The sequence below is a fragment of the Pseudopodoces humilis genome, chromosome 2, assembly GCF_049639895.1.
Source record: "Pseudopodoces humilis isolate 2021_Gansu_Grassland_sample_001 chromosome 2, ASM4963989v1, whole genome shotgun sequence".
NCBI lineage: Eukaryota > Metazoa > Chordata > Aves > Passeriformes > Paridae > Pseudopodoces > Pseudopodoces humilis.
This window is the reverse complement of record NC_142201.1, coordinates 39537174-39550070: the sequence shown is the minus strand read 5'-3', so window position 1 is coordinate 39550070 and position 12897 is coordinate 39537174. Positions and strand designations below refer to the sequence as shown.

Genomic DNA, 12897 nt, shown 5'->3' with positions numbered 1-12897 from the left:
ATATGGCTTAAAAACATTCAAGGTAAGAAAACGAATGTGGTTATTAAGAATAATTTTCAATTATGGATGCAAAGCTTAAATATTGAAATGTGAGGCCTAATTTTCAGGATGTTGAGCTATTCATACAGCTAGTAGCAGTAATTTTTTTTTTAAATTAGGTGCTCAGCTTTATTGTCTGGAAATTTTTTGAGCAAGAACCTTTTTGTATTTAAGAAATTGTAACATGCCTCTTATCTGTTAGTAGTTTTCTTGACAAGTAGACTTCTTTCAGCATGAACTGAGTAGAGAGACAGGAGCTAGATTAAATTGGTGTAGCTGTGGGAATCTCAGATTTGTAGGTCAGATTTTCATGTTGCTTTTAGAAACAAGGGAATTAGTCACAATGGAAAAAGTCAGGTAAAACATTTGTCTTGTATTTACTTGTGGTTATTGCTTCTTAAGCTAAACCAAGGAAGAGAAAACTCCCATTTGAAAATTCCAGCGTTTCTGAGTTGCTCAATGTGCCAAGCATTTCAGGATTTCAACAAGATGATGTTGATGCTCGGTTGTGTAAGATGAGGATTTTGATTGGCGTAGAGAGGGAACTCAAGGATTAAAATCTTGTTTGGATATGCTCCCAGCAAACCTGCTGCTAAGAAGGTAGGTTTTATCTATCCCTTAGAGTCTTTTCAGTCTTGATAATAGACTTCAGTGTTAGCTATGAATTTTAATGATAGATACTAGGGAGAAGTGTCCTTTCTAAGGTGAAAAATAACTTTTTGTTTGTGAAGTTTTTTGAGCATCTGAAATGGCAGTAGATGAGAACTGAAGCTACTTGTGTCATTGGCTCCTTGTCATCCCCAGCACTCAGAAGGAAAAGCTGTTTTCCTTCACTTGTGCCAGAGCCTTACCTCGAGGGGAGCAGAGAGTGTCATGGGACATAGTTCAAACATTCATGGAGTTCTGCAAGCTTAATGAGAAAATGTCTCCCATACATCTTAATGATCAGGGATTTTTTTTTAGGACTTACTTTAGCGACTAGAGAGCCCTTAAGACACGTTGATTGACCTTTGAATTGTCAGATGTTCTTGACATTTTACCTTAAAAAGCTGGAGGGAGAGCTGAAGGTAGGCTCTATCTGTAGTGACTTGTAGAAGCAGGCTGAAAACATGGAAAGAGTTTGTTATTCTAGTTCTCCTATGAAATCTCAGATGCAGAAAATCCTGTGTAGATAAGAATTTTTCTCTGAAGTGAATGCAAATGACCTGGAAAGATCTTTGGTGTCCTTCATACAGAGATGATGTGCATCATTATTATATCTTGCAGCAAGGGAATGTAGGTTTACTACATGGCCTTTGAGTATGTGTGTTGGGTTGTACAATCCATGGTTCTTGTCCCTTGGAAGATCTCAGCTGTAAGCTGCCTAGGAGTAATGTGTGCAAGTGCTTTGGTTGAAAAGTGCTTATTGTGAGAGTTGGGAAGAAGGTATTTGTAGTGCTTGCGTATACTGTGATTGGTTGTTGTTTCTTGGGCTTTTGCTTGGAACTATTTCCTCTAATTTCTTACAAGCGCAGCATCGATGGTGAGCCAAACTGAGAAGTGAAGCCAGCTCTAACACCCACAGAACTGAACTTGCTTTAAAGTATTTTATTTAAGATGAGGGGGTTATTTCCAGAAAGTTTCATATACAAGAACAAAGTTTCTGAAGCCTCCTCAAAAGTGGTATGGTGTGGTGTTATTTATTATTCTAATATTATCCTCACAAGTTGTTTTGCAATTATTATTTAATTTGCTGTCCTGTGAGTAAGTACAATTATCATGACTTTATATACCTTAATCTATCCATCTGAAGAGTTTGTTTTCCCAAAGGCTATGTAAGGAGTTCATGTCAAAGCCTAGAAAAAAATGTTAGATCCCAGTCCTGCAATTAGGGCATACACTGTTCTTTATAGCAAACTGATTCATGACTCAGCCACCTAATTGCAGTGGGACTTCCAATAAACTCTTTAACATCCACTCATTTATAAAAATTATTTTAAGACTATTTTTTTAGTTGGGAGTTGTTGCTTAAGGAATTAAATCATTACACAATATAGCTTACAAAACTGAATATTAAATGCAATTAATTAGTAAACTGGAATGACTTGTTTGCACCAGAATCGTGGGAGTTTTACAGCTGTTCTGTGTGGTTTTGCCTGAGAAGCTGTAATAATTTCCATTAGAGAGAAAATGCTCGAACTTTGCAGAAACCTACCTTAGTTTAGATTTGAGTATCTCTCTGACACATTTATACATATATACAGGTATTGGCACCTCTTCATTGGTGTCTATTAGCAGGAGTCCATGGAAACATAATTCTGCCCAATGACTCCCTAATAGTTGCAATTTTTGAAGCTACCAAAATACAAAGAGTAAGGGTTTGGAAAAAGTGAGATGTCTCCTCTGTCTGAGTGTCTTAAGGTAGTAATAGCTTCAGAAGTATGTGTATATATTATATATATGTGTGTGTGTGTATATATATGTGTGTGTGTGTATATATATATATATTTCCTGCTGCTTTGGTTGAAGAATTGATAGCTTCAATAAATGGTTAAGATGGTTTTCTCCTTGAAAATTCTATGGTATCACTGCCTCTCATTCTGGTGTTTGAGAGGTTCAGAATCAGGCTAGTGAACGCTGTGCCTTTTCTTATCCTCCATAGCTGGCATGAGTTTTAACTATCAAGGATTCTGCATTAAATATCCAAATAATTAAAATAAAAGGATTAGAAAAATTCTTTATAGCTACACTTGGAATATGTTCTTCCTCTAGATGAGCAAACTGCTTGTTCAAGTTAAGACAGATTTTACTGAAGGCAGGCAAAGTTTGCAAGCTACATTACAAAAGGATGTTTAGTTATATTTAGTGTGAATTTGTAAATAACCCAATAGATTTAACTGTCATTTCCGATACTTTATTTCATATTACCCATAATTATTTTGCTGTGTATTTTGGCAGGATTCATACCACAAATTTTTTGTAAGTCTAAAATGAAGAATAATTATTTTTTACTGACTTTTTGCTACTATTTCCATAATTTTCAACACTAATATCTTTATCCCTTAAATTAAATTTTTGAAATGCTATCAAAACTGCCAGAAATGCATTTAAAAAAAAGTGAGAAAGATGCTCTGTTTGTAAAAGGTAATAAAGGTGATTTAGTACTGGAGACTCCTTTTGATTATTAGTTACAGTTATTCTGTATAGATATCTTTTGTACTTCAGTGGTCCCAGTTTTTATTATATAAAGCTGTAATTGTGCATCTTTCCAAAAACTTGAACAAGCCTTAAACTTGTTATAAAAAATAGTTTTCAGGAATATATGGTGTTCTCTTGGTTTGTTTTTATTCCACAGAATGATTTGGTTGAAAATATTTGGGTCTGATATGAAGCACAGGAAAAAAATCCTAGAAAAGAGACACCACTTCCAGAATGTGAAACTGGAAAACAGGAACCTGTTTGTACCATTTTGTCTCCTGACAAGTACAACTCACACACACACACACACACACACACACAGAGCGTAGGGGGTACTGGGCAATCTCTATCACTGTCTAAGGGAATCAGATCAGTTTATTAGCCTTGTTTGGGTTTTTTTGGTGTGTTTTTTTTGATTCTTGCTGTTTCAATCTTCATTTTTATTATATTTTCACTGCACATTGTCTTTGTTTTATCTTTATCCAATGACAATTCTAACCAGAAATCTGAGAAGTACCTTGTAAAAGAAGTCGCGTACTGCCTATGTTTTTCTGGTATGATTGGAGGTATAAAAGCTGTGAGGAAAAAGTCTCTGAAGATCATTCTCATACCATTCACCTTGAAGCTTTCTAAATGTTTAAGCTGTTATTCAAAGTGTACATAGTAATCTAAACAGAAGTGTGGATGATGTGTGTGCCTTGTGAGGTAAGATAAAATACAGAAATATTTATTGCTGTGTGACATACAAGGTTGTGTGGTCAATGGTGTATAACTGAGCCACATAAAACATTTGAAGTTTGTGTATTTATTGATTTCATGTGGCTGTGGTGTCCATCCTCATGAAAATGGAGATTTACTGTGAGCTATTGGTCCCAGGTGTTCATTAAAGATGGGTAACAGGGTGGGTTTTAGTACTGAATTTATCTAGAACTGGGAAATACATTCTGAATGTCTTTTATGGCGCAATGACTGTACCTTGGCAGTTGTGGAAACCCTAGATATGATGGCATTTGACTCTGCACCGGTGTCTTTCATAGGGCTATAAATGACTGCAGTCCTGTTATCTCTTCAAGAGTTGCTGCTGCTCAGTATCTGTCATAGTGGAGCTAAAGATAGTGAGATCATTAAAACAGGGTGAAGTGCCTTGTTCTTTAATCATGTTCTGCAAACACATGTAATTGGTCTTGCAAAAATTTGTTCCTGAAGAGGTCTTAAAAAGTCAAGCCTTCCCTTGCTACATTTGAGAGTGTTTCTTACAGGGTCTGCTATATTTGCCCTAGAATACATACTGTGCTGCTTTGATACTGACAAAAGTGGCAGCAATTCTTATTTTCAGGTGGCCCTCATGCTTTTCATTAGGAATGATCAGTGCTGCTCAAAGCTTTTCAGCCATACTGAGAAAATTGGATTTTCCTGCTCCAGAAATGAGCAGAACTGTGCCACTTTTCCATTGCTAAGGGGACAGGCAGGGGCAGATGGGCTGCAGCAAAAGGCAAAACTTCTGCCCAGCTCCCACTGTGGGCTGAGCTGCTCTCTCTCAGATCCTGTGATGGGAACAGCAGCCTGGATTCAGAGCTTCAGTATAGGTGATGGGGTTTTAGCTTCTTTTGCTCTGCTAAAAGTATTTGTGAGTAAGATAGATCCTACTAGAGGAAGGATTTGTGAATTCCTAAGTTTGATTTTTGTGGTTGTACGTAAGGGTTCTGCATTGCTGCTTGGACATTAGAAGGTGGATCTCTTTTTGTTTATTTGTCTTTTCCTTTGTTAGGAACCTATTTTTCTCTTGGGTCACTGAAATTCAACAGGGTGAAAAGCCTGTGAGGAAGAGATGTTCTTCCCTTCAAATTTTATTAGAAACATATAATTCCCCCACATCTGAGTAACTGCCTTTCCCTTGGTGGGCCTGTGCTAACATACACCATCTGAGTGGTCATGGCTCTGAGTATCAAGTGGAGTCTCCAGATGCGGACAGAAGTTGCCTCCAGTGAGATCAGCAGCTGTAGTAAGGAGAGTATTGAGCCAGGGATCTCCCCTATACTCATCAGAAAAAAATTGCCTGGGATACTAAGGGAGACAGGAAATTCTGGCAGTGTTGAGAGGTAAAGGGTGCAGAGCTAGCTTGAACTTGCAGAGCTTGTAGAGATTGATTTAGTCAAGAGCTAGATTTTCCACAGTGTTACCAGAACTCAAAAACTGGAACGTGCAGAGACACTTAGGACTCTGAATGAAGACAAACAGTTCATCATCCTCATGGGAATATGATTCACAGAAGTCTGGTCTAACTCCCTCTACTTAGCTTGAGTCTGGCAGGACTGATACTGAGCTGGAGCTCGTAAGTCCAGCTCACACTAGAGCCGGTCTTCTGCTCAGTATCCATGGACTGTTTTTCCATTATTTGCTGTATTCTAGGTAGTAGACACCGACTTTTCTATGTAGAAAGATACGAATTGTGTGTATTTATTATAGACAGGCATAAGTATATATAAAAATCTAAAATATATGTCACACAGAATATGTATATATATATATATATATACAAAATGTATTTTTTCTGTAAAGTTAACTACTGAAAATCTAGGTAGTACAGGGATGTATTCCACAGGAGCAACTTTATTTCTGGTAAGAAGACATAATGAGAGCTTTGCAGAAACATTTTCTAACACATTTCAGTATTGTAAAGTTATCGGTTATTGGGTGAATCTGAGTTATAAGGTGAACAAGGCTATTGACTGTAGGATCTCATTTTAGGTGGTGATGGTAGGTAGTGAATCGGATAAATGCAACAGGAAAAGCAATACAGAAAATTGCTTCTATCTGTTCCACCTAATAGTTCCTACATGGTCTTGTGCAAATAAATTAAATTAGGCTTTTCACATCTTTTCTGTCAGTTCATCAGTTCTTTCTGTTCTTCAGTACAAAACATCAGGGTTTCCACTGCTCCATTTCCCAGGTACTGAGTACTCATAGCATACAGACTGTCAGTTATTTAGTTGCCCAGATTTTCTAGGGTTCCTAAACCTTTTAAGCACTTGAACTTTTCAGTGGAACTGACTATAAGCCTTTAACAAGTGTGTATGCATTTTCTTATATGTTTCTCAACAAATTGAAGTGATCTCACAAAACTCAGAGAGGTGATCCTGTAATTCTGGCTCATCTATTTCTTCACTGGGCCCTTCTCAAGCACCTGCTTGGAATTTCTCAGTTTTACCAGAGGGCAAGCCAATGGAGAGTGAGAGGAAGTTTGGGGCCCTCAGAAATCAAGAAGTGCAGTGAAGGGGTACTTGATTCCATTTCCATGGAAGGATTTCTTCAATGCTGTATAGCAAATACAATAGGACACGTGCATCTGAACAATAAAGATAAGACAGCAATTCAATATTTCTTCTTATCTGTTGAATGCCATCCATCTTATGTAATTAAAGACTATGCTATCTTGTGTTTAAATGCAGGAGGACAGATTTCAAGATGCTTGTGTGTATTTTGGTACTTAATTAATGGCAGCTTAGCTCTTGCAAGGGTTCCAAAGATATCATTGTGCTAAACAGTGTATATCCACGGAGTAAGACATGGATTATGTCTCTTCAGATGGTAAATGAAGGCAGGATAAATGGTAAAAGTGAGGGGAATTCTCTACAATTATTGATGACAGCCTTGGACTGTGGATTAAATGACATTCCCTTAGTAAACAGAGAGGTATAACAAAGTTTAGCATTTCAGCTACATCTTATGACATATTTGGACAAATTTTTTATACTAGTCTGGTGATGTAAGATTTGCTGATGTGTTTGTGAGACATTATTGGCCTTTTATCCTTTCGGACTGTGGGGGAGCCCACTGTCCCTGCAGCAGAGGCAGCAGGAACACACAGGTTACCTGTTCTAGTGCAGAGTGGTTACAGTCAGGGAAACAGGCTGTTTCCCTCAACCAGATGAGGCAGATGCACCAGCACTGCTCTGCTGCCTTGCCTGGCAGGCAGAGGGGAAGGGTGGGAGGGATGAAGAAGGTGTAATAGGTGGCTTAGGGAGGGTGTCAGTTGCAGGTGTCAGCTGCATCTTTTGTCTGTCCACAATTCAGTCCTACTCCAGTGATTTGACTCAAAGCAATACTACTAAGATAATATAAAGGAGAAAATAAGGCTTAAGTTAAGAAGGTACCATCTTGCTCCTCTTAGGTCTTTTTTAAGTGCTAAAAAGTCAGAACTGGTTTTTCTCTCAGTCCTAGTTGCTTTTGTGAAAAAAAAAACTGTGTGAGAGTATTTTGGAAATAGGCCCAGTGTTTTCTTCTCTCTTTTCTTTTCTATGGCAAATATGTAAATTTAAAACCTGATGAAACACTTAGTTTGAAGTCTGAAGAAAGGTTTATGAATGTGAGGATGGGAAAAAAAAAACGGCAGGCATTTCCATTTTGTAAAAAATTTGGCAAGGATCCCTTCACAAGGAGGGGCAAAGTAACAAATTCCTTCACAGCTATATGATCTGTTGTGCTGTCCAATTGATTATGAAGAGAACTGTGGTAGTATTGCCTGGAACTTAACTGTGATTTTTTATTTGTCTCTTCAACTTGTTTAACTGGCCTAACGATGTGAATACTGCAAGGGAGACATATGCATTCTGTATTATCTAATATATGTTTTTATGTAACAGTTCTTCTGTGTGTATGCAGTACTTGAAGCGGACTACATGTCCTGAAATTTGGAATTAATTATCTGGCCCTTTGGTTTTGTCTCATTTATTGCTATTCAGAGAGTTCTGTGTGTATTGACCAAAGATAAATGTACTCTTGAAAGGGAGAGTGTTGCACCATTACCCCAAGCAGGAGACACAAAATACCTGTTCAGGGAGAAGGAGGATGTAATGTTGAAGGGAGGGTTCTTACACATGGAGATAGCAAACAGAGAAAATAGTATTATATTCCTCATTTTTGTAGTGTGAAAGTATTCCTGGCATATATCCTAGAGGGAAGGAAAATTCAGAGGAGGAAGATTTTTGTAGAATTCTGAAAACTCTGAGGGGAACAAGATGTACAACAAATTGCTAGGATGTGAAATACACATTTTTTTCAAATGTAAAATTTTAAGATCATTCAAATGTCTCTTTCCTGTTGGTCTGTACTGTTTGCAAATAGATTTTTTTTCTTTTTTTTTTTTACTCTAAGAATGTTTCCATTTTTTAAAATATAATTATTGTTGTTGTTGTTTTTGTTTTTAAACTGTAGGTATGAGAAGGTGCCAGTAATTCTGGTTGGTAATAAAGTGGACCTGGAAAGTGAGAGAGAAGTGTCATTGAGTGAAGGCAGAGCCTTAGCTGAAGAATGGGGCTGCCCCTTTATGGAGACCTCTGCTAAAAGTAAAACAATGGTGGATGAGCTCTTTGCGGAAATTGTTAGACAAATGAACTATGCAGCACAGCCAGACAAAGATGATCCATGCTGTTCTGCATGTAATATACAATAGCATTAAAAATGACCTAACCTGGACTTAATTTGCAGAAATTTTGTAAGGTGGTAGAACTGTCTACTTCACTTCCTGGTTTGTGGGTCACTTGAAATACATCTGTAGTGAAGTAGCAACATTAACTCAGAGCTGAGCATTGAAAGTCAATCACTGACTCTGAATATAATTGGGTTAAATGACCACATCTCACCCGTTTTTTCCCTTTGAGCACCTGCAATTTTATGGCACAGTCAGTTGATCTACAGGGTCGTTCTAGTCGAACGTACGTGTGTTGTCACGTCAGACAGCAACAACAGCAACTATTTCCGAAGAGGACAGAATCCTTTTGGAAACGGGATATGAAAGCAGTGGAGAGGATATCTCTGAAGACCTTTCATGACAAGCATAACCATGAAAAGGAGAGCCAAGTCTTTTGGTGTCTGATTGCCACGCTTCAGAATGGGCACTATCACATGCGGCTGAGTTTGTTCAGTCAGTTATGTTGATTTCACGAGAACTTCTGACAGTGTTGGAGGAAAAGGCTACCAGAGACCCATATAGTTTGGATTCTTTTCAAAATCAATGCTATTATTTCTACACTTTATCCCACATCTTGAAATACAAAACATTGAATCAGTGTGTGAAATGAGAGGCAAGATCTGGAAACAAGTGACGGGTGAACAGTCTGGCATTGGAATGTTTTAAATCTTTCATTTTGCTGCTCAAAAATGGAGGATCGCTTCAGGTTTTGGTCTACAGAAAGCCAAACAAACCCTCTGTTTACAAAGCAGGAAGCATCTTTATTTTCACTTTACTGAACCAGGAGGAAGCAACTGTGATGAAAAAAAAATTGCTGAGCCTTACTAACAAGGAACACTTTAATAGATTAACTAGTACCATCTTGTAAGGAAAATTAAGCCATGTTTCATCCATATGTTCCCTTCTGCAGAAACCTCGTGGGACAGTATGAACATCCTGCATTTTTAAGTTTGTTAAAGACAACAGTTCTTCTTGCCTTTAAGGGCTACATTCTCTGGTGTGATCCCAAACTAACCTTTGAAAATCCAGTTTGCTATTTGATAGCTTTAATGTTGAAAACTTAAATTGAATAACCATGTGAAATCATTTGGTTCAGAGGTGAAATAGTTACGGTTGTAATTCCTTAGGTGAGTGTGGACATGGCTCTTTAATTGCCTGACACACTATTCAAAGGTTGCCCCAATTATTGGAGTGTTTAATGGTGGGAGCAAATATTTTATTTGGAAAGGATGCTCGAGCTCTGACTTGCTAGTTTCATAGCAGTGAAGTATTTATCATTTGCATGACTAATGGCACAGAAATACCTATTTCAAAGTCTTACAATCAAAGTATAGAAAAGTTTTCAATTGCAATGTTTAGATTTTAAATGCTGGAGAGATTGTCTTGAGCTGGATCTTTTATAGGTAAAATTGGCCATAAAAATACAGTCACTGAGCCTGTGGTCTAAATAACACCATGCGTTTATTAGTTTTTAAATCTTGTGCAGTAACAGTGTAGTTCCTTGTGTTTAAATGAGTGAAAATAGGGGTGCTGGGCTGTGTGTGTGTGTTGAGTGTGTATGTGTGTGTGTATATGGCCCTTAGAAATGCTGTAATTGGAGTTAGGTTCGAGAGTTTTGCCTCCATCTGCAGAACTTCCTAAAAGCGCTCTCATCTGCCACAAAGGACACTGGAGTAGAAAACACTTTGCAGATTTCCATAACATAAATATCCTTAACATTTTGAATTATAGTTCACTGGATGATAACTAAAGAAAATCATATTCACAGAAGAGAACTGGCCAACTCTGCCCTTAATCTTTCAAGACCTTTCCACAACCAGTGTGACAAAGGGCATTAGATGTCACAGAACATTAAGCCTTACTAGAAAGTAAATGTAGCCCATTTCCCATCTACTTTACAGAGCTTTTGTTACTGTACTTTGTTCTCTTAGGGAGATAGGCACACCGTTTATTTCTGGCATCTGAATGCCCATTTTGGGTGCTCTGAATCGCCCTCCTAGAGGCACCTACCTCTTTCTATTGACTGTATAGCAAACTTAGGCGTTTAACTTTAGTCCTCCAAGTCACATGACTCACATGCCTAAACTAGATGGTATGAATGTTCTCTTACCACCCCCTGCCTGCCCATTGTGTCAGCTGCCATGCTTAAACAAGATGTGAGATGTTGGATTAACAATATTTCAGGGTTTCACATATCTAGATTGGGAAACAGTTAATCAAGCAGCACAATCAATCCGTAAAACAGCTTGTCAGTGTGTAATCCACTGCGCAAGCACTCAAAAAAGAAAAACTACAAAAAACAAACCCCAGAAAACAAACCAAAGCCAAGTTTTAAACTGAGTTGGAAGTGCATGTTATGCGAGGTTATTTACAGAGATGTTAAAAATCTTACCTCACAGATTGTTCATCAACCAAGAAAATGGCATGGAGTATGAACAGCCTAATATGAAGTTCATAATATAAAGCAGATGGGCTTTAAATATAGGGAAAATTGCGCATTAAATTTTTAACAGAAAATATTAAAATATCTCCCACTTTTGTTTCTTCGTTACATTCACATTTTCAAGAGCATAGGCCATATGTAAGCTACCATGCAACTTGGCTGAGGGGGCAAAGTGTAAGTGTCGTTTTTCATTGTATAGTTCTGAGGAAGTAGTTATGCACTATTTGTATTTCCACTAATGTGAAGATAGTGGAGCTTGAATCAATGACAGTTGCACTCAACAGATTTTTCAAGTTATAGGGGTAGCAGAAAGGGAGGTGGGTGAGCCACACGGCAGCTGCATGGCCACCCTGCAGGAATCACTGGTCTTGAGTCACTGTTTCATTTGTACCCTGATAGGATTACCAATTATAGTATTTGAAAGTTTCTTATAACATGCCTTAAAATATTATGATTTGTTCCAAAGACCCACTTTTCCTTTGGCTGTTCTTGTAGAGCCTTGTACTTTTCTACAAAGGCAGCATTTCTCCAGTTTTGTTGGTTTTTTTTAAGAAAAAAGTTGCAACTTTTATTCTTTTAAGCTATGATAGTGAGAGCAACTGTTTCCTCTTTCCCTTAAAAATACACACAAAAACAATTCAAAGCAAACCAACCAGAATCAGATCAAGAGTATTAAATATGACTTGCATTGGATTTTGTTTGGGATTTTTCTGTTGTGCCCATCCCCCTGCCCACCCCTTCAGAGCATCAAAAAAAAGAAATTTGGTGACATTTTCTGTTCTGATTCTAGCCTCTCCCTAACCCCAGTGCTACAGTTGCCATTACTTTTCTGTGGGGAAAACTACTGGTATTTGCTTTCCTGTATAGAATGTTACCTAAAGATGTCAGCCATTTGGTTGGGGGGTTTTGTGCATGTTTGTTTTTAATTTTTTTTTTTTTTTTTTACCAGTGTGCCATCAAAGCACTGGTTAGGCTTTAATTGTGAAACTCCGCAACAAATGCAAATGTTTGACAACTGCAGGAGGCTTTTATCTGCATTGTTGTGCATCTGTTAATTCTTGATCAGGGTTTGAAGAAAGACTGAAGTGGGTTCTGGAGTCAGACAACGCTGTTGATTTGGAGTTTCCTAGGGGTGAATTAATGTATTTCACAGTTAATTGTTGAGCTCTAATACAACTGGCAATTTAAAATGGGGCAACAGTTTGTTTTGTAACAATGTCAGTTGTTTAAACCTTGATGTTTCAAATAAAACAAGAATTGTACATAGAACTCAATGCAAACTCAGCAGTTGTATTTGGAGTTAAATTATTTTAACAAATAAATTTATTTAATGAAATCTTTCTTGCATTTTCTGTATTTTCCCTTTTGATTTGATCAAAACCTTTGTCCAGAGCTGATGAGGGTGCCCAGTAATTTGAAACAACACTATCAACTATATTCAGTTCAGCTAAGTATTTTCCAAAATGCTCTTCTGGTACAAATTAAATAGCAATAAATAAAAATAATATAATTTATTTTGGATGGATGGACGGATGAATGCATGGATGCATGGATGTTGTGATCTAAATTACAATCTTGATAAAGAACAATAGCGATGGAGGGAGTTTTTCTCTTCACTTTTCTTAGTGGGATACACACTGACAACAATCAGTAATACTCAGTATTTGGTAAGATACAGCTCTTGCTATGGCAAGAGAATAGTGCTTATTGTACATATATAATAAAATATTCCATATATAAAAAATGACCAAATAAAAACTTGTTCAAT

At 37.4% G+C, this 12897-nt stretch overlaps 1 protein-coding gene across 1 annotated transcript in view; it reads left to right on the top strand.

The window, feature by feature from the left end:
- Positions 1-12467, top strand: part of RAP2A (RAP2A, member of RAS oncogene family) — a 31066-nt gene extending 18599 nt beyond the window's left edge. Inside the window, exon 2 of the mRNA XM_005516452.3 lies at positions 8431-12467. Coding sequence (XP_005516509.1) covers positions 8431-8668 — 238 coding nt within the window. The 3' untranslated portion in view covers positions 8669-12467. The remainder of the gene's footprint in view (positions 1-8430) is intronic.
- The last annotated feature ends 430 nt before the right edge of the window (positions 12468-12897 follow it).